The 20,837-nt window shown below is 65.6% G+C and overlaps 1 protein-coding gene across 2 annotated transcripts; it reads right to left on the bottom strand.

Moving 5' to 3' along the window:
* Positions 1-13,390: 13,390 nt before the first annotated feature.
* Positions 13,391-18,922, bottom strand: CASTOR1 (cytosolic arginine sensor for mTORC1 subunit 1). 2 transcript variants are annotated; one of them, XM_084867519.1, is made up of 10 exons: positions 18,673-18,922; positions 17,988-18,058; positions 16,778-16,965; positions 16,549-16,681; positions 16,136-16,262; positions 15,458-15,571; positions 15,119-15,201; positions 14,930-15,024; positions 14,772-14,839; positions 13,391-14,728 (listed from the first exon to the last, which is right to left on the bottom strand). In XM_084867519.1, coding segments are annotated over exons 1-10 (993 nt in total). In that variant the 5' UTR covers positions 18,786-18,922; the 3' UTR covers positions 13,391-14,727. The 2 variants fall into 2 exon arrangements, with proteins under 2 accessions (XP_084723645.1, XP_084723646.1); XM_084867520.1 differs by having other exon boundaries at positions 13,391-14,839; positions 16,136-16,259; positions 18,673-18,920.
* Between the last annotated feature and the right edge of the window lie 1,915 nt (positions 18,923-20,837).

The raw sequence follows: 20,837 nt of genomic DNA, 5'->3' as shown, positions 1-20,837 counted from the left end.
CGAGAAGGGCCCCCCCCCCGGACAGCTGCCCCGCGCTTTCCCGCTCCGCGGCTCCGGCTTCCTCTCCGCGGCACTGCCCTCCCTCCTGCCCCCGCCGCTCACCCCATCGGCCCCCTCCCTCCCCGGCTCCCTGAGCCGGCTCCGCGATGCCTCCCCCTGGAAGCCCTCCTGGGATGCCCCTGCCCCCCGCTGCGAAGATGCCGTGTTCTCTCTCGGTCTCAGCATCCTTCTCCCGGTCTCCCCAGCTCCCGGGGGGCGGGGGGGGGCGGGCGGAGGGTGCCCCGCTCCCCGCAGGCGCCCGCGGCTCCCAACAAGCAGGTGCCGGCGGGAGGAAGGAAGTACTTACTGAGCAGCGTCCTCGCGGGCGGTGACCACATGCTGGGTGTCCGGGCTCCGGCCTGCGCCTGGCGGGGGTGCCACGTCCGGGCTGGGAGCCCTGCGGGCTGTCAGCCACTTTATTGCCTGCCCGAGCGATTGGCCAACACCTCCCGGGTGGGTGGGGAGGGGAGGGGGGAGGGCAGGCCTTCTGGGAACATGACCCCGAAAACCGAAGTCCCCACGGGCGGCCAATGGGCGCCGGGCGCCGCGCACGCCGCTCCTCCTCCTGTTTTCTTCGAATTCGTTCTTCGAGGGCAGCCCCACGCCCAGGGGTGATGCAAAGCGCGGCCCCGGCCTTCCTGGGGGCCGGGAGCCGGGGGCCGGGGGCCGGGGGGCCGCGCCATCGGCGGGCGGGCGGGCGGGCCGGGGGGACACGGAGGGGCGGGCAGGCCGGCCGGCCGGGCCCACGGGCCAGTCTCAGCCCAGGGGCCGGCGGCCTCCGGGCCACTGTGGTTTGGGGCCGAGGGGAGCAGGACACCTTCCTTCTGGGTGCCCTCCCGCCCTCCGCGGGGCTGTTGGGACATCTGTGAGCGGAAACCGCTGGGTTCTGGGCGCAGGGCCAGACGCGGGCTGGCAGCCCCGAGACTGTGGTCCGGCCCCGGGACCTGCGTGCCCCACGGCAGGGCTCGGCTCCCATGCCCACCGCGCCCCGGCACCCCTGCAGCGGGTCCTCCGGCGGGGAGCGGGCACGGGGTCTCCCGGGGACACGGGTCCGAGCCCGCTGGCCCGCTCCGGGACCTGCCTCGCCCCCCCGGGCCTCGGCCCACCTGCAGGAGGAGGAATTGAAAAGCCACCTCATGGACATAAAAGGCGAGGGTTCTTTGAAGGGAAAGAGAAAGACGAAAGTCTGATTCCAAGTACTAGCTGGGGAGGGTGGGTGGGGTCGGGAGGGGGAAGCCGTGAGCTCAGAGGGGAAACCAGCCGGGGTGGGGGGGCAGTCGCCGTGGTGACGGTTGGCACCAGGTTTCACTTTCTCTGAAAGATAGCGATCGTGGGCTGGTCCTCCGGGCCACAGGCCTCCGAGCGCCAGCGGGAAGGGGCCTAGGAGGGAAACCGAGGCCCAGGCGGGGGCAGAGGGAGCAGAGGGGCCTGGGAGCAGGCGGCTGGCCCGAGGCCTCCGGAGCCGGCCAGGAAGGGGGGTGTCCGAGGCTGGGGATCCAGGGTGAGGCCTCTGCGGGCTGCCAGGGAGGCCGGGCTGCTCCAGCTGGGCCTCCGGAGCCTGGACAGGCAAAACCCAGGCGCCAGGGCTGATGGGCCCTGACCATCTCCAACCCTGGCACCCATCATGGCCACCCACGCTGTGCCCACCCGCTGTCCCCTCTGCAGAGATGACCCATCAAGCCTTCGTTGCCCTTAACTGGTTTGGCTCCGTGGATAGAGCATCAGACTGCAGACTCAAGGGTCCCGGGTTCGATTCCGATCAAGGGCATGCACCTTGGTTGCAGGCACATCCCCAGTAGGGAGTGTGCAGGAGGCAGCTGATCAATGTTTCTCTCTCATCGATGTTTCTAACTCTCTATCCCTCTCCCTTCCTCTCTGAAAAAAAAAATCAATAAAATATATTATTTTAAAAAAATAAAAAGCCTTCATTCATTCATTCATTCAGCAAATGGCCCCCTGCCGCCCCTGTGCCAGCCACCCAGGTGCCGGCCCCCCAGGTGCCGAGCTCCACAGTGGGCACCCCCAGATGCACCCCCATGCCCAGGCGGCTCCTCAGCCCCGCCCACCCCCTGGCACCCCAGCAGGGCGCTCGCTGTGCCATAGGCAATCACCCCACCGTGCCCCGTCACCCCACTGCCCGGTCACCCCACTATGTCCTATCACCCCGCGGTGGCCAATCACCCCACTGCCCGATCACCCCACCACCGCCACCCCGAGGGCCGGCTCTGGATTCTCCGCCGAGCGCGTTGCTCCCGCTCAATTCCTCATTTCCGGGCCCACCCCCGCGGGCCGCTTCCTGCGCCCCTGCCTCGCCGCTCCTTCTTCATTTCACATCCCGCTCGCGTTTTGCAACAGCCGCGTGAGGGGGCGCGGCCGGCAGGGCGTGCTGGCTCCTGAGCGGGAGGAAACTGAAGTTCAGAGAAGCTCGGGGCTGGGCAGCTCCCAGCCCCTCGCAGCTCCCGCAGACCGGTCTCCGTCCTTGGGGGACGGCCGTGGGCACCCTCCTCCTCTCCCCGCGGTCTCCCGGCTTAGCAAGGCCTCTGAGCCCGGCCGCCGTGCCTCAGGGGCTGAGCATCGACCTGTGAACCAGGAGGTCACGGTTCGATTCCCGGACAGGGCCCATGCCCGGGTTGCGGGCTCCATCCCCTGTGCGGGGTTTGCAGGAGGCGGCCGATCAATGATTCTCTCTCATCATTGATGTTTCTCTTTCTCATTCCCTCTCCATTCTTCTCTGAAACCAGTTTATATATATATATAGGGTAATATGCTAATTAGACCAGACAGCCGAAGGACCTTCTGGACGAAGCTGGGGTTGCAAGGACTAAGCCTCCTGCACAAATTTCGTGTGCCAGTCCCTAGTGTGATCATCATTATGATGATCTCTGAACACATAATAATCTGGCCACTCAGTGTGTGTGTGTGTGTGTGTGTGTGTGTGTGTGTGTGTGTGTTTGTGTATTAGAGGCCCGATGCTTAAATTCGTGCACGGGTGGGGTTCTGCCAGCCTGACCTGGGGGAGGGGACATGGATAGTTGGTCGGCCTGCCTGCTGGTCAAACTCCTGGTCGAGGGGATAATTTACATATTAGCCTTTTATTCTATAGGATACACACTGAGTGGCCGGATTATTTCACGTTCAGAGATCATCGTCATCCGGCCACTCCGTGTGTACATCCCCCTGAGGCCCAGCGGCATGAGGTCACTGCCTGAGGTCACCCTGCGTGGTGGCCCTGCAGAGGCGGGCGTTCGTTCCAGGGCTGTGAGCTCGGGGCTCACGGAGGGTCCGTGCAGGTGCCAGGGACCAGGGCTGCCACAGGCAGAATGGCTCCTCTGTGGTCTTGCCCGGGACACCAGACCTAAACGCCGCAGCCCGGGTGGCCGATGCACTAGGATCGTGCTTCCTCTCAGGCCTGGACCTCGAAGTCAGGGGTCGGCGAGGTGTCAGCAAGGCCGACCGCATCCCGCAGCCTCTCTCCCGCTGCCCCCTCACGTGGCCCTCCCTCTGCCTGTGTGTGTGTGTCTGTGTCTTCTTCTTCTCCTTCTTCTTCTTCTTCTTCTCCTTCTTCTTCTTCTTCTTCTTCTTCTTCTTCTTCTTCTTCTTCTTCTTCTTCTTCTTCTTCTTTTATATATATATATATTTTATTGATTTTTTGCAGAGGAAGAGAGAGGGATAGAGAGTTAGAAACATCGATGAGATTGAATCATCGATCAGCTGCCTCTTGCACACCCGCTACCAGGGATGTGCCTGCAACCAAGGTACATGCCCTTGACCGGAATCAAACCCGGGACCCTTCAGCCCACAGGCCGATGCTCTATCTACGGAGCCACACCGGTTTCGGCCTGCCCCGTGACCTCGTTAGCCTCCATCGCCTCTCCCCAGGCCCATCTCCAAAGGCGCTCCCACGCCGAGGCTCTGGAGGCTCGGACCCGGGACCACCATCCAGCCCATCACCGCTCACAAGAGGGCATGGCTGGAGGGTGACAGGACGTCGAGACCCCCCTGGGTGAGACCCCCAGAGCTGGGGGGAAGGGGCAGAGATGGGCAGGGGGACCCCAGGAGCTCCCAGGCCAGGAGGCCCGGCCGGCCGCCCATCAGAGTGAAGCGTGAGGGGAGATGCGTCAGCGTTTCTGGTGAGGTCAGCGCCCGATGACGTCCCGGTTGCCGGCAGGAAGGGCTTGCAACACACATGGCGCGGCCGGTATAAATAGGCTCCCTGACCACAGCCCGGCCGGCCCCCTCCCGGCCACGTCACCGCTCCGCGTGATGGGGGGAGCGAGGGCCAGCTGGTTCCGCGGAACTGCTGCTCCCCGGCTCCCGGCCCGCCCTCTGCGGGGACAGAGGCCGGGCGGCGGGGGGCGGCCCCCGGAGCGGGGAGACCTGGCCCCGGACCCGCTGGGTGGGGGTCGGAGGCCGAGCCCCTTGGGAGCCCAGTGGTGTGTGTTTTAATATGTTTTTATTGATCTCGGAGAGGAAGGGAGAGGGAGAGAGAGAGAAACTTCAATGATGAGAGGAAGGGAGAGGGAGAGAGAGAGAGAGAGAGAGAAACATCCTGCACGCCCCCCCCCCCCCCACCTGGGGATGGAGCCCGCCATCCGGGCCTGCGCCCTGATCGGGAATCGAACCCTGACCTCCTGGTTCACAGGTCGACACTCAGCCACCGGGCCACGACAGCGGGACTGAGCCCAGTGTTCTTGACCCAGCCACCGCGCCCCTCTGAGTCAGGGTCCGCTCTGCAGGTGACGGTGGTACAGCGGATCGAGGGACAACAGCCCGGGTCGAACCCGGGCACAGGCGCCTCTGCCCCAGGATGACCGGGAAGGGAAGGAACGTTGGTCGGCCAGGCCGAGGGCGGCCGTGGCCACGTGCGGCCTGCTGGCTGCACCCGGTGCGGGAGCCCAAGGACAAGGCCTCTGAGAACCTCGTCCTTTGAAACACGGACGAGGCTGCAGCCGTGGGGGCCCCTGCAGCCCCAGCTGCACGTGCAATGGTCAGGGACCCTCGTGCGGCTCGGAAGGGCCGGCCCCCAAAAGTTCTTGGGGGCGGGGTTACATTTAAAAACAAACAAAAAGGACCCGGCCAGTGTGGCTCAGTGGTTGCGGGCTGGCCCGTGAACCAGGAGGTCACACGGTGTGATTCTCGGTCAAGGGCACCCGCCCAGGTGGCGAGCTCCATCCCAGTAGAACCCCTGCAGGAGGCAGCTGACCCGTGGTTCTCTCATGTGGATGTGTCTCTCTCTCTCACCCCCTTCCTCTTTCTAAAATCAATAAAAAATTAAACATATATAAATTTTGTCTTAAACGGGCAGAGGATTCAATTCGACATTTCTCCAGTCACTAGCCCTCAGGGAAATGCAAATCAAAGCCACGTGGTGCGGAACCACCTCACACCAGGGGCCACTTCACACCCGGGACCACCTCACACCCGGGACCACCTCACACCCGGGACCACCTCACACCCAGGGACCCCTTCACACCCGGGACCACCTCACACCCGGGACCACCTCACACCCGGGGACCACCTCACACCCGGGACCACCTCACACCCGGGGACCCCTTCACACCCGGGACCACCTCACACCCGGGACCACCTCACACCGGGGACCCCTTCACACCCGGGACCACCTCACACCCGGGACCACCTCACACCCGGGACCACCTCACACCCAGGGACCCCTTCACACCCGGGACCACCTCACACCCGGGACCACCTCACACCCGGGACCACCTCACACCGGGGACCCCTTCACACCCGGGACCACCTCACACCCGGGACCACCTCACACCCGGGACCACCTCACACCCGGGACCACCTCACACCCGGGACCACCTCACACCCGCTGGCAGACGTGACAAGTGCCGGGGAGGCTGTGGGGGAATCTGAGCCCGGGGCACCGCAGGCGTGGACGTGGCGCTGCGGGCCGCTTCCGGGGACCGTCCGGCAGGTGCTCAGAGGGTAACCACAGAGTGTCAGACGCCTCGCTGCCCCACGCCTGCACACACGCCCGAGAGAGTTGAAAACGGATGTGCGGGCACGTGTTCAGAGAAGCATTGATCCACAACAGCCCCGGCACGGATGCCATCCCAACGACCACCAGCAGGAACTGGATTTAAAACCTGCGGTCTCTCCGCGCAATGGAATGTCGCCCAGCCCTGAGGAGGAATCGCGGGCGAGGCTTGAAGACATGATGCCACGTGAGAGCGGCCAGTCACGCAGGCCACGTATTTTAGGGTTCCCTTTATTTTATTTTATTAAATAGATTTTATTGACTTTTTGCAGAGAGGAAGAGAGAGGGATAGAGAATTAAAAACATCGATGAGAGAGAAACATGAATCAGCTGCCTCCTGCTCACCGCCCACCGGGGATGTGCCCGCAACCCAGGTACATGCCCTTGACCGGAATTGAACCTTGGACCTTTCAGTCCGCAGGCCGACACTCTATCCAATGAGCCAACCCAGTTTCGGCTTCTTTTATTTTTTTAAAATATATTTCTTTATTGATTTCAGAGAAGAAGGGAGAGGGATAGAGAGATAGAAACATCCATGATGAGAGAGAATCATTGATCGGCTGCCTCCTGCACATCCCCTACTGGGGATCGAGCCTACAACCCAGCATGTGTCCTTGGCCGGAATCGAACCTGGGACCCCTCAGTCCGCAGGCCGAAGCTCTATCCACCGAGCCACACCGGCCAGGTGGTAGGGTTCCCTTGAGATGAGCCGCCCGTAGAGACAGACGCGGCTCCCCAGGGCTGGGGCGGGGGTGGGGGGAACCTGGGGGTGAGGAGCGATGGCTCACGGACAGGGTTTCTTCGGGGTGATGAAATGTCTTTGCATTAGGTGGTGGCGAAGGTTGCACAATCCTGTGAATACATAAAAAAAACAACAACACTGAGTGTGCACTTTAACACGCTCCGTCCGATGCTGTGGGAGGGGTACCTCCGTTTTGTAAAGACGTGGTGGCCGGTGCTCCAGACGGGGCGGTCGGCGTGACTCGGTGAGTCCGAGCCCCGAGGACCCTGGCGCTCAGTAGGCAGTTTTGTCGGACTCTCGCCCGCCAGCCCGCCGCCGGGGCAGACGAGGCTCACGTTTGCTGATGTCACAGGGTGGCCGCGGGGACGGTTGGGAAAGACGCCGTTACATAAACCCCAGGGTGAGCGAGCGAGATGCTACCAGGAGGTCGTGAGGTCACGCCGGGCCGGAGAACCGCGGCACGGCTCCCCCGGGACCCGCGTGGCCCCTGCTCCCGGGGCTCCTCCAAAGTGGGTAACTGAACCCCCTCTGAGTGGCCCAAACACGTATCCAGCAAAGTACAGCAGAGGAGGGAGGGGAGGGAGAGAGAGAGAGAGAGAGAGAGAGAGAGCGAGCGAGCTTCTGTGCCGGAACCTTGCTGTCCGGCTCACCCCAGCCCCAGCCCAGGCCCCTCGCCAGGGAGCCCTCAGGCCAACAAGGCCGGTGGGGCCGGCGCCTCTCTGAGGCGGAGTGGCCAGGCCCGAGGGGCGGCCCAGGGCCTCGGAGAGGGGAGGGGACAGGCGAGAGGACCCCACCCCGAGCCCCAAGCAGCCATGGCAGTGACACGGCCTCGCCGTGAGCCGGGGATCAGGAAGTCCAAGGAGCCTGCCTTCCTCCCGATGACCACACACAACGCCGATCTGGAAAATCCCATTCCTGCCGAAAGCCGTCCTGGTGCCCGGCGTGCGCTGGCCGCGGTGGTCGGCACGTGTCCAGGCTCTTCCGTGTGCCCGGCCCAGCGCCGAGCGATTTCCAGGGCGGGCTCCCCCCGTGAACCCTCACCGCCCCCCCGCCCCCGAGGCAGGAACCGCCGTCTTTCCCCGGAGGCGGGAAACTGAGGCCCGGGAGGCGGGTGCCCGGTAGAGGGCACACGCACACCCAGCCGGGAGGGAGCACGAAGGGGTCTCCCCGGGGAGACAGGAGAGCCACCTCGGGGGTGGGGCCCCAGGGAGGGGGGTGGGGCCCCGGGGAGGGGGGTGGGGCCCCGGGGAGGGGGCTGGCCCGGAGGCGGCCGCTCTGGAGATAACTCTTTCCCTGAACTCAGAACCCAGAGGAGAGAGGCGGTCGGTCCGTCCCACGTCCAGGTCACCGCAGGAGGCCACGGGCCCCATTCAGAGAAGAGCAGATGCGGCAGGAAGTGGCCGGAGAGGGAGGGAGGGAGGGAGGAGGGAGGGGGACACGGGAGCCACTTACAAAACCCTCTGCTGCCGTCGCAGCCCCTCTGGACGGGCTGGTCCCACACAGCCACCCCCGTCCCACTCCCCGGGCGCCCCACTGCCGTGCGGGGAAGGCCAAGGTCACGGCCACAGCCACCAGGACCTGCCTGCCCCCTCCCGGCCTGGCTCACGCCTCTGCGGCCTGCCGGCTCCCTGGTCCTCTCCAGCCCCTCGGGGGCCTTGGCACTGGCTGCTCCCAGCACGCCACCTGCTCCTCTGCCTGGACGTCGAGGTCCCGTCCGAGCGCCACCTCCTCCGGGAAGCCCTCCCTGACTGCCTCCACCGGGCCGGCTCCTGCCCCTGCCCCCCCCCCCCCCCGGACTCTCCCAGAGCACGATGGGACCCAACGTTGTAGCACCTTTCAGAGCTGCTGTCCATTTTTACAACGTGGGGGCGTCTCCTCAGCCAGACTGCCAGTCCCGAGGATGCGGGTGACTCCCCGTCGCCCCTCTCACTAAATCACATGTGTCAAACACAAGGCCCGCGGGCCAAATCCAGCCCGCCAGGCCTTGCAATGTGGCCCGCACCGCGCTGTCATCACTGCACTCCGCTGTCAGTTTATGACATTGTCAGTTTATGACTGTTCAGTAAACCATTCGGCCCGCGATTTAGGCTGGATTTTAGATTTTGGCCCCTTCTCTGATTGAGTTCGACACCCCTACACTAAGTCCTCGGGGAGTGGACGCGGGCGTGGCCGTACCGGGCGGCCTCGGCAGACGCCCCAGAACGCCGTCTGTGGCCCTCGGGGTGCGGGACCCGGACGTGTGCCCGCCCCACGTTCCCTGGAAGGGCGGGACAGGCCTGCCCTCTCCGGGGCTTCTCCCCCCGGAAATCGGAATGGCACCCTCCCCGCCCGAGCACATGAGCTGTTTCGGGAAGCCAGCCCGGCCGCTCCCGCCTGCAGCTGCCCGTTTCCTAGAAGATGAACTGAAAGAGAGAGAGCCCAGGCATTCCTCCGGCTTCTGTCCAGAAGCCACTTCCCAGATGCTGCCTCAGGGCCCCGGACAGCTCAGAGGAAGGGGCCGGTCTTGTCCGGCCGGCGTGACTCCGTGGCTCAGCGTCCACCTAGGAACCAGGAGGTCACGGTTTGATTCCCCGGTCAGGGCACAGGCCGGGCTGCGGGCTCCATCCCCAGTGGGGGGCAGCCAATCGATTCTCATCGTTGATGTTTCTCTCTCTCTCTCTCTCTCTCTCTCTCTCTCTCTCTCTCTCTCTCTTTCTCTCTCTCTCTTTCTCTCTGTCTCTCTCTCCCTTCTTCTCTGAAATCAATAAAAACACACTATTTTTAACCCTAACCGGTTTGCTCAGTGGATAGAGCCTCGGCCTGCGGACTGAAGGGTCCCAGGCTCGATTCCGGTCAAGGGCATGTACCTTGGTTGCGGGCACATCCCCAGCAGGGGGTGTGCAGGAGGCAGCTGATGGATGTTTCTCTCTCATCGATGTTTCTAACTCTCTATCCCTTTCCCTTCCTCTCAGTAAAAAAAATAATTAAAATATATATTTTTTAAAAACCACGTATTTTAAAAATAAAATGGAAGAGGGGCCAGCCTTCGCGTGGAAGGGACACCCCCACGTGTTGGAACACAGACAGACGAGTGGCTTTTCAGTCCCGCGTTCACCCTGCACGTAAGGGACTCTCTGTGTGTGAGGCCCCCGCAGGGGTGCAGGGATTTGTGGGCGAGAAGGACAGGCCTGGCGGTGGTGAAGGCCCTCTGAGGCCTTTCCGGGCCAGGCCCGGGCGGAGGACAGACGCCCACGCCCGCGTCCGCACGTGGGGGGACACGCCCATTCCCGGTCCCAGGCCACAGGAGGGGACCCCCCAGCCGGCCGTGGTCTGCGGGACCCGGGGTCTGGCCACGCACCTGCGATCCGAGCCCTTCCCGGGACCGCCGTCCCCGCCGTCAGACCCAATGAAAACACAAAAAATGCAGATGCACATACATACACACACACACACACACACACACACACAAACCCTTCCTCGGACAGTCAAAAGCAGACACACAGAAATATGTACCACATACGCTCACCTATACACACAGGCACATATGCACACTCCAGCCACACACACACACACACACACACACACACACGGCACACGCAGAGATGGAGTCAGGCACAGCTGACGCTCCCACACACACACAGGCCTCCAACAGACACACAGGCCCACAGCGGGAGACACCGACACGTGGACACACGGACACGCACACACTTCCCGCCGAAGGAGTCGTCCAGACCGATGCCCGCTGAGGCTCCTGCTCCCACTGGGCCGTGACCTTGCCCGCAGCCCCCCGGAGACAGCCCGGCTCTGGCAGCCCGGCCCCGGGCTGGCCTGGGAAAGTGACAGCAATCAGGGCCGTTACCCAACACGCCCGTCCGCCGGGCGGGGGTCAGGGGGCAGCCGGCCAGGCCTCGCGTGCCTGCCCACGCATGCGTTGCCACCGGCAGCAGACACCGGCCACCCACACAGACAGCTGCGATTGCGAGGGAGCTTGCAAAACCGCCCGGTCCCTCAGGGTTCACCGAGAGGGCCCCGGCCCTGGGGGGGAAACTCCCCGGGTTCCTGCTTCTGTGCCTTCCGTTCTGCCGGGCCCGCTGTGTGGCCTGGGGCGGGTCACTTTGCCTCTCTGTGCTTCATCCCCCCACCCTGGGCTAAAGGGGATAAAGAGCATGTGTTGGGCTGAAACCGGTCTGGCTCAATGGGTAGAGCGTCGGCCTGCGGACTGAAAAGTCCCGGGTTCGATTCCGGTCAAGGGCATGTACCTCGGTTGCGGGCACGTCCCCGGTAGTGGGTGTGCAAGAGGCAGCTGGTCGATGATTCTCTCTCTCATGGATGTTTTTAATTCTCTATCCCTCTCTCTTCCTCTCTGTGAAAAATCAATAAAATATATATATAAAAAAAAAAGAGCATGTGTTGAATCCTCTTATGGATGGAGCCCCCACATGGGGACAGGAAGCAGCACCCCCATGCTCAGCCATCGAGGTGCAGACTGCTCCTGCCTCCTCCGTGCCCTCCCCCCCAGGGGGACCCCAGGGCCGGGGGAGCAGGAACAAGGGGTGCGGCTCAGTCTCCCCTCCACACAGAGCCAAGAACCCAGCGGCGGAGCCACCACACAGCCCTGCCTGGCGGGGGCAGGGGTGAGGCCTGGAAACCCCACGTTTCTGCTTAAACACCTTCGAGGAGGACCTACGGGGTCACTTCCTCTGTGCGGGCGGCGGGCGTGAGCATCAGAGGAGAGGGTGGGAGTGGGCCGCGGCTCTCCCTGCCGGGGTTTCCTCGTCTCCGTCCCCGCCCACAGGAGCCCCCGGCCCGGCTCACATCCTCTCCGCTGAGGCCGCACACAGGCTGGTGGCCGGCTGGACGCCAGGCTCCTTCCCTCTCCCCGGGGCTCCGTGGGCAGGGCCCGCCCAGGCCCGGGGGCCACCCTTATGGCGACCAGCACGGACGCCACAGCCTGGGCCCTGACCCTCGGCCGGGCGGGGCGGGCAGGGCTGATGGGCAGGGGCACGGGGGCTCCTGGGGCTGGGAGGACAGGGGCGTGGGCGACATGCCAGCAAGCCCCCCCAAACCCGATCATGAATGACCCCAACTGAGCCCACAGACTCACTGCTTTGCCCTGAAACCCTCCAGGGCCCGGGGTGGGACAAGGACGGGGTTCCGTGAGCCCCCTCCTCAGCCCGGGACAACTCCAGCCTCTGTGGTGACAACATCCGGGCATCCGCAGTGGGTGAGGTCCAGGGTCAGACCCCCTTCTCAGCCAGTGTCCCCGGGGCCCTCAGGGGCCCGTATGTCTGCCCCCGTGGGTCTCGGCCTCCCAGGGCAGATGCTGGCCCAGAGCTGGCCCCGTGACCCGCAAGGACGCCCTGGGAGCTGAGAACCCCCCACCCAGACACCCGTGTGAAGAGACACACGTGGGCGGGCCGACCTGAAGGCCCGGGTCCGAGGCAGGCCAGCCCCGCGGGCAGCTCCAGGAACTAAGCGGCATTGGGGTCTAGGCACCGGGGAAGCCAGGATGACAGAAGCGCTGAGACCGAGCAGGCCCTCGGGGGGACAGACAGGCAGGCGGAGGGACCCCGGAGCTGACTGCGGGGCCAGCCACTCTCCGGCCGCACATGAAGGAGCCCCGGTCATTCAGCCCAGGGCATCACTGGAGCCCGGGAAGGTCTCAGACGGGCCCTACAAGGAGAAATGGGACCCCCCTCCCCCCTTCTCCCACGAAAGACAAACCATAAAGAGACGCCCCCAACCCAGGGCCACGGGGCACAGGGTCCTGAAGGCGCCGACCCCTGTCTCCATGCACTTGGGGAAACCGAGGCCCAGGGCAAATGCCTGGCCCAGGGCCCCTGGCTGCTCACTCACCAGGCCTGGCTGCGTCTCAGCTCCGCTGGTCTGAAGGCCCCCAGGCCCCCAGGGCCAGGGCGGGCGCACTGCCAGGGGCCTGGCCCCCGTTCTGACTTTTCTGGGGAGCCACCGCAAGCGGAGTACGGCGAAGTCACACCCTTCTCCCCTTCCTGCGAGGGGCGGGCCTGGGCTGAGGGCACCTGATAACCTCCCGCCGCATCTGAGGGGCCCCAGCAGGCGCCGGTGGAAGCCCGGCTCCCCGCTGGGGGAGGCGGCCCTCTGCGGCAGGAAACTCAGGGCCAGATGTGCTGACGGAGCCTCTGGTCCAGGCGTGTAGCCATCGAGAGCAGAGAGGGCCCTGGCTGGTGTTGCTCAGTGGATAGCGCGTGGACCTGTGGACAGAGGGGGGGTCCCAGGTTCGATGCCGGGCAAGGACACGTGCCCAGATTGCGGGCCTGATCGCCAGTTGAGGGCATGCAGGAGGTAGCCGATCGTTGATTCTCTTGCATCATTGACGTTTCTCTCTCTCTCCCTTCTCTTGAAACCAATAAAAAGAGACATGCTTTTAAAATATATTTTATTGACTTTTGAGAGGGATAGAGAGTCAGAAACATCGATGAGAGAGAAACATTCATCAGCTGCCTCCTGCACACCCCTGCTGGGGATGTGCCCGCAACCAAGGGACATGCCCTTGACCGGAATCGAACCTGGGACCCTTGAGTCCACAGGCCGACGCTCTATCCACTGAGCTAAACCAGTTAGGGCAAGATAGACATATATATTTAAAAAAAAAGAACAGAGTGGGCTCCAGATGGCCCTCCAGGCATCCTGCCCTCCTGGGGACAGCCCCCTCCCCACTAGGTGCCCGGACAGGAACTGACTGATCTCCTGGCCACAGGGACTCCTGGGAAAGACAGGCAGACAGACAGACAGACTCAGGTGTGGTCCAACAGCAAGCAGGCAGCCGCCTGGAGAAAAGGGGGCCCCTGGGCCCTCCGTGGGGTGTTGCCACCGGCCAGCCCTGCCCGCGGTGGAGGGAACGCTGGGGAGTCCCCAGGCAGGAGGCCTCGGAGTGTCTCCCCGTGTCCAGGACCTTCTGGGAGCAGCAGGGAATGAAGGAGGCGGCCAGACTTCAGGGCCAGGCGGCCCTGGGTGGGAACCACGTGACCTTGGCTACGTCACTTTGCCTCCGGGGGCTCCGGCCCTGCAGCCACCATGGGATGGCACACGGGGAACCAGCACCGCAGGCGGGGCCCGAGGAGCAGCCGAGCAGCGTGCCCGAGGCTCAGACAACCCCAAAGACCACAGCCCGTCCGGACACCACCAGCCCTTTATTAGCAAGTTGGTTAAAAAAAATAACAATAATAAAGAGCGGAGAGACGTAAAAACACTTTTCTCGGAGGCCCCCGGAGGGGAAGGCACTGCCGGAGCCCACCTGGTCGGGAAGGCAGCCCCACCGGACGCAGAGCGAGGCCGGGGCCCTGTCCGGGGTGGGGGGCCGCCGGCCCGGGTGTGAGGGGGGGTGGCGCAGCCTCAGGCAGGGAATGTGCAAACGCCGAGGCTGGGGGGGGGGGGGGGGTGATGGGTGGAGGGCTCCCCGGGCGGGGAGGGCCGGAGCACCGTCCCTGGGTGGGCAGACACGCGCGTCCACGGGGGAGCCGGCGCCTGCACGCAGCTTATCCGGAGAGGGGAGGGGCCCCTGCGTGAGGGGGGAGGGGGCCCCTGCGTGAGGGGGGAGGGGGCCCCTGCGTGAGGGGGGAGGGGGCCCCTGCGTGAGGGGGCGGGGCCCCTGCGTGAGGGGGGAGGGGGCCCCTGCGTGAGGGGGGAGAGGGCCCCTGCGTGAGGGGGGAGAGGGCCCCTGCGTGAGGGGGGAGGGGGCCCCTGCGTGAGGGGGGAGAGGGCCCCTGCGTGAGGGGGGAGGGGGCCCCTGCGTGAGGGGGGAGGGGCCCCTGCGTGAGGGGGGAGGGGGGAGGGGGGAAGGGGGAGAGGGCCCCTGCGTGAGGGGGCGGGGGCCCCTGAGTGAGGGGGGAGGGGCCCCTGAGTGAGGGGGGCGGGGGGAGGGGGGAGGGGGGAGTGGGCTCGCCCCAGGGCTCGGGGACGTAGCTTAGAGGAGTCCCTGGGGGCCTGGGGGGATCGGCGATCCGGAGGCCGCGGCCCCGCCCCGGGGCTCAGGAGCCCAGGCCCTCCTGCCGCCGCTGCAGGAGGCCGATGACGCTGCCGATGCCGTCCTCGGGCACCTGCGGGCGGGCGGGCGGGGGGCAGGGTCAGGGCCCCCTCCCGGGCCTCGGTTTCCCTTCGGGAGCCCCTCCCCCACCCGCGGCGCTCACCAGGGCGTGGTCGAAGTTGAAGGTGCTGATGTAGTAGGCGGAGATGTCGGCCTCGGCCAGGGGGCCCGCGATCTGGGCCACGATCCCGCACTCATCTGCGGGCGGAGAGGGGGTCCGTGGGGATCACCCGGCCGCCCCGCGGGCCCCCACCCCCACCCCGAGCCCCCCGGGCACCGGGCGCGGCCTCACCGAAGCCCAGCGGCTGCCCCCCGATGCGCACCATCCTCCACAGCTCCCCCGAGGAGCTGGTCAGCAGCAGGTCGCTGGGGAACCTGGGGAGGCAGGAGCGACTGGTGACCCCAGAGCCTCACTCCTCCTCCTCCTCCTCCTCCTCCTCCTCCTCCTCCTCCTCCTCCTCCTCCTCCTCCTCCTCCTCCTCCTCTGCCTCCTCCTCCTCCTCCTCCTCTGCCTCCTCCTCCTCCTCCTCCGCCTCCCTCCTCCTCCTCCTCCTCCTCCTCCTCCTCCTCCGCCTCCTTCCTCCCGGGCCGGGCTCAGCGTCCGCGGCCCCCCTCGGCCGGGGCCACGTACTTTTTCTGTGTCTCCGCGTCCATGACGATGGAGATGTAGCCCTCGATGAGGGAGAAGGCGAAGAACGTGATGGAGCTGGGCCCGGGGTCGCCAGGGGCCGCCTCCTTGGGGGCGCTGGGGAGGGGGACAGGGGGCTCGGGGACTCTGCTGGGTGCCAGGCCCACGCGGCCTCCCTCCAGTCAGTCCCGAGACCCCTGAGCCCCCCCCCCTGCCCCCCGTCTCTGGGCCACTTTCCTTCCCTGTCCTAGGACCCCGATCTTCTTTTAAAAAATATATATTTTATTGATTTTTACAGAGAGGAAGAGAGAGGGACAGAGAGTTAGAGACATCAATGAGAGAGAGTCATCGATTAGCTGCCTCCTACACACCCCCCACTGGGGATGTGCCTGCAACCAAGGTACATGCCCTTGACCGGAATTGAACCTGGGACCCTTCAGTCCGCAGGCCGACGCTCTATCCACTGAGCAAAACCGGTTTCGGCAGGACCCCGATCTCCTGATGGTGCCAGGTCGGGGAGGGAGTGGGGGAGGACCGCGAACCCTGTCTGTTCCGAAGGCTCCGCCCACTCCCCAGGAGAGGGCTCCAGCGGAAGCACTGGGACCTGCCCCAAACACCAGTGAAGGGCACGGAGGGGCAGGTGGTGGAGGGGTGGGGCAGAGCCTGGGCGCGGGAGCCCACCTGTGTGAGTAGAAGAGGACGTCGATGAGGGTGGTGGCGATGGCCGGCAGTGTCTCGGGGTCCAGCGTGAGGACACAGAAGCGGTTCTGCGGGCTCTGGACAGGATGCACCGTGGGGTTGGGCCCTGCTGGGTGGGGGCGGGAACCAGGAGGTGGAGAGAGTGAAAGCAGGACCGTGGGCTGGAGCGCCCCCTGGTGGCTGGCCATGGAGGGGCCTGGGTGGCGTGTAGCATCCTGTCCTAGACACCCATCTGCCTTGGCTTCCCCAGCCCGGGGCCCGCATCTCGCAAGCCAGTCCGTCCACACACAAGCAGTGGGCCTCCGTGGGAAGGGGAGCCCCCCACCCCCACCCCCAGGTCTGGGTGCCAGAGGGGGCCCCCCCACCCCCAGGTCTGGGTGCCAGAGGGCCCTCACCGTGCTGAGCCCGCGGGAAGCCGTTGCTGGCATCGCCCCTGGCCACGGGCACCGGCTCGCCGCCCACCTCGCGGTAGATGTCGAACTCCTGGGCCAGCGTGTGGATCACCACGGACAGGTCCCGCTCCCGCACCTGGGCCGCGGGCAGACGGGTCGCACGTGGGTCCCCGGGCTGCCACACCCAGCCCCGCCGAGCTGCACGTGTGGGCGCCCCCCGGGGGCAGCTCACCAGGATGAAGTCCGTCTGGTAGGTGGACAGCATCAGCACGGACACGTGGTGCTCGGCCAGCGGGGCGATGACGGAGCGGGCGATCTTGGTGACGCCGGCGGCCTGCACGGCGGCGCCGCTGGGGGACGACACGTTCAGCACCAGCCACGTGGCCTCGGCCACCTGCAGGAACTCCGAGGCGGGCAGCTCTGCGGGCAGAGGGCACGGGACCCGGTCAGGGCCTGCGGGGCCCGGCTCCTCCTTCCCCCCTGCCCGCCTGTGCCTTGGCCTCGCCATGTACGTGCTGCTGACCCTGGTGCAGAGCGGTTTACCTGCTCTGAGCCTCAGTTTGCTCATCTGTAAAAGGGGATGACGGTGCGTACTTGGTGACGGTGTTCTGTGGGTTATGGGGGGGGTTGTACCGCGGGGCGCCAGGAGGGGGCGCCAGGAGATCAGGATGGCTGAGGGAGGATACCCTTCCCTCTCAGCAGGCCCAAACGTGGTTGTAGCACCAACAGGGAAACTAAGGCCCGCAGCCGAGCAGTGGGAGATGGGTCAAGCCGCATTTGGCTGGCCTGAGCTCCAGAGGCCAGGCAGTGCCCAGCCTGGCGTCCAGTCCAGACCAGGAGCCGGGGCCAGGGTGGCTTGCTATCATTGCCCAAGCACAGCGAGGAGGTCCCTTTCCCCCACTCCCCACCGGCCCCCAGGACCCTGCCCTGGGCCGGGTGCCTGCTCCCTGCCTGGATCCAGGCCCTCCCCGGCCCTCGGACTCCGGAGTTCCCAGGGAGGCCGGGAGGGGACGGATGGCCAGCCCCGGGGAGAGAAGTCCAGGCGGAAATAACAGCCAGGGGGGGATGGAGCAGCCACAGGAACCCCCCTAATCTTGCCAGCAAGCCTCACGGAGGCCCCGCGGCCAGGCTGACGCCGCTAAGCGCCCTTCACACGCAGCAGCCTGTGTGCAAAACCCTCACGGGACCCCGTTAGACCAGGACCATTAACTAACTGCACCCCTTTGAAATAAGAGGAAACAAACAGCTCGGGCGGCGAGGGGAAATGACTTGCTCAAGGGCACACAGCCAGTGCCCGGCGGAGTCCGAGCTGAAGCCAGCTTGCCTCTGGCTGCAAAGCCTGGGCTCTGAGCCACTGGACCCTGACATTGTCCCTGGACCCCGACATCGAGTGAGGACCCCGCCAGGAGGGAAGCACGGCCGCCCTCCCTGGCCCAGCCCACCTTTGAAGCCCTCCTCGTCCACCATGAGCGTGTAGTCCTCGGGCGTCTCCGTGAGGCTGAAGAACTTGCACCTGGATGGGGGCGGGAGGCACCTTCAGCCCGGGCTGGGAGGAGGGGGGTGCAGACCGCTCCATCCGCCCCTGAAACTCCTTACCAGGCGCCTCCGTGTCCCCTCCCAAGCCTCAGTTTCCTCCCGGCGGGGGGGAATGGGCCCCATCTCGGGGATCGCGGGCTGTTTCCCGCCCCCCACCTCCGGAGGACCCCCCCGCCCCGCCCCTCCGTTCCCGGGGGGAGGAGAGGCTGACCCGCACGCGCGTCCTCAGCCCCCGGGGCGTCGGACCTGGAATCGCCCGGACTTGCCCCTCTGCCCCGACGGGAGGCGCCGGGGAGAAGCTCCCGGCAGCCCCGGGAAGGGACGGGCACCCGCATGCGATTCCAGCGGAGTTGCAGGAGTTACGCATCGCCCACCGCAGGCTGTTGGCGCTGCACCGGCCCGGATAGGCGGCGGTCCGGGGAGGGTGCAGCCAGGCCGGATGGCGGCCGCGGTGGGGGAGGAGGTAGAGGGATGGGCCCTCCCCGCCCGGCCTCGCCGGCCCCGCGGCCACTCTACCCTCCCGACCCCGTCCCCGTCCCGGGGCGCTGGTGGAGCCCACCCTCCTCTGCGGCCCCGAACCCGCGCGCGCACCGGCTCCGGCGGGGCAGGAAGAGCAGCTTGATGAGCGGGTGGGTGTAGAGCCAGAGGCCGGAGCGGGCGAGGCTCAGCACCCGCACGCGGTGCTCCAGGATGTGCAGCTCCATCGCGGTCCCCCGCGCGGACCCGAGCCCTCCGCGGCCAGACTCCGGCCACGCCGAGGGCCGGGGGGCGGGCCCGGGGGCTTAAAGGAGCCGCCGCTCACGCCAGTCCGCGCCAGCCACCAGGCCTCGGACCCGCCCAGCCCCGCGCCGCGCCCCGCCCCTCCGGCCCCGCCCTATGACGCGCGCGGCCTATCAGAGGCGGCCACGCCCCCTTATGGCACCAGAGCCCCGCCCCCGTCCCGTTAGCATTGGCTCAGGGATCGCCAGCTGGCCCCGCCCCGTCGTCCTTCAGGCCCCGCCCAGGCCGCGCCTCTCCCCGGAGCTCCACCCTCTCTGCAAGATGCGGGTGGATCCTGGGTGGGAAGCTTGCAGGAAACGTGGAGTTCTTTCTGTCCTTCGGGCCCTCATGCGGGTCTTATGGTTGAGGTCATTGAGGCGCTGCCTGCACAACCCTGAAGCGTGGAGGGCTAGGGGTCCACTCTGCAGCCCTAGGATTCTCTCTCCCAACAAAGTATTCTTCCTCCTTCCTCTGGTGGGATCCGCCTCCCCACCAGAGTCACAGAGAGTGTAAGGGCCCCATCCACCCCTGCCACACTGCTGGGGGGGGTGCTGAAGGCAGCCGGGGGTAAGGAGGCCCCTCAGGACTGAGGCCAGCGATGCCCAAGGCTCGGACTTCAGAGGACAGGCCCAGGCATCGGGCTCCCTGGGCAGTGTTCTCAGACCTGAGGCTTGAGCCTTGCTGAGCCTCCCAAAGCCAGCAGCTACTGGACAAAACCTCCTGGCTGGGGCATATCTAAACTTGCTTTGTGCCCACGGAGGCCCCCAGCACTGGCAGATGCCCCAGATCTGAGGCTTGTTGGGACAAACGTGAGCTCACGTTGACAACAGGCCTGGGTTCTGCTCAGGCCTCCTCGGGTCTAAGAAGACCCCAAGGCTGAGCAGGCAGCAGCCCACCCAAGCTGGCCCAGTAGCAGGACTAAGCGTGTTGGGGGGAGTGGGGGGGGGGTTGGCTTGCTCTAGCATCTTCAGGCCTCAGCTGTGAGGCTTTGAACCAAGCAGGTTAAAGCAGGCCTCCACAGGCCTCCTGCCTGCCTGGGGGCCTCCACTGCGGGCGGGCGGGTGGAGGCGGCGCGGTGCCTTCCCTCCCCGGACTCCCCGGCTCAGTGGGTTCCTGTGGAACACTGTGCAGCCACCACATCCTGGCCTGCTCCCTAGAGGGTCAGGGGGAGGGGACCGTCCTCAAAGGCTGAACCCCTCTTCTCCCCGATGGTGCAGCACGGGTGGGAAAAGCCACAGGTGTGAGGGCTGGGAAGCAGGAAGTGATGACCTGCCCTGACAGGCCCAGGTGACCCTTGACCTCCCAGGCCTCAGTATACCCAGCTGTACCAGAACAAGATGTTCCGGACCACAGCCCCGAGGTGCCTGAAAGCTCCCGGGGAGGCTGCACTCCTCCCTCGCGCGCCCGCTCCCTCCGAGGCCCAGCCTCGCCTGGTGGCCTGCCAAGAACAACCGCTATTGTTTGACTGGAAAAGCTGCTTCCTCAGCAGAAGGGGGGCCTCTCCCAGGGACGCCCTGTCCGTAACCTCAGCAGTCACCAGGCTGTGACCGCAGGGCCGGCCTGGCCCTCCATGGCCAGGAGGGGTAGCTGAGGGGCTCCGGGTGCAAGCTGGGACCAGCTCACCTCTCACTCGGCTCTCTGTTGCCTCACCTGTCAAATGGAGATAACAGAGCCCACCTGATGATCAGCTGGTGACGCCACCAACCCAGCGTGGACCAGGCTAAGTGTTCAGTAAGTGACACGTGGCCTTTTATCAAAGACCCAGCCTTCTCCCCTCCTCCCCATGGAAATCTGGCTGTAAGTGTAAGGGCAGTCATGGTTTCCCACCCATGGTGCCAGCACCCAGCCCGGAACGAGCACTCAACCTTTCTCAGTTGGTTAGAGCGGTGGCCCAATACACCAAGATTACGGTTTCCATCCCCAGTTGGGGCACATACAAGAACCAACCAATTAATGCATAAATAAGTGGAACAACAAAATACTTCTCTCCCTCAAAT

The sequence above is a fragment of the Pipistrellus hanaki genome (genome assembly GCF_964339955.1).
Source record: "Pipistrellus hanaki genome assembly, chromosome: 19".
In the NCBI taxonomy this organism is placed as follows: Eukaryota; Metazoa; Chordata; class Mammalia; order Chiroptera; family Vespertilionidae; genus Pipistrellus; species Pipistrellus hanaki.
Note: the sequence above shows the minus strand (reverse complement) of the source record. Positions and strands in the feature narration are given on the sequence as shown.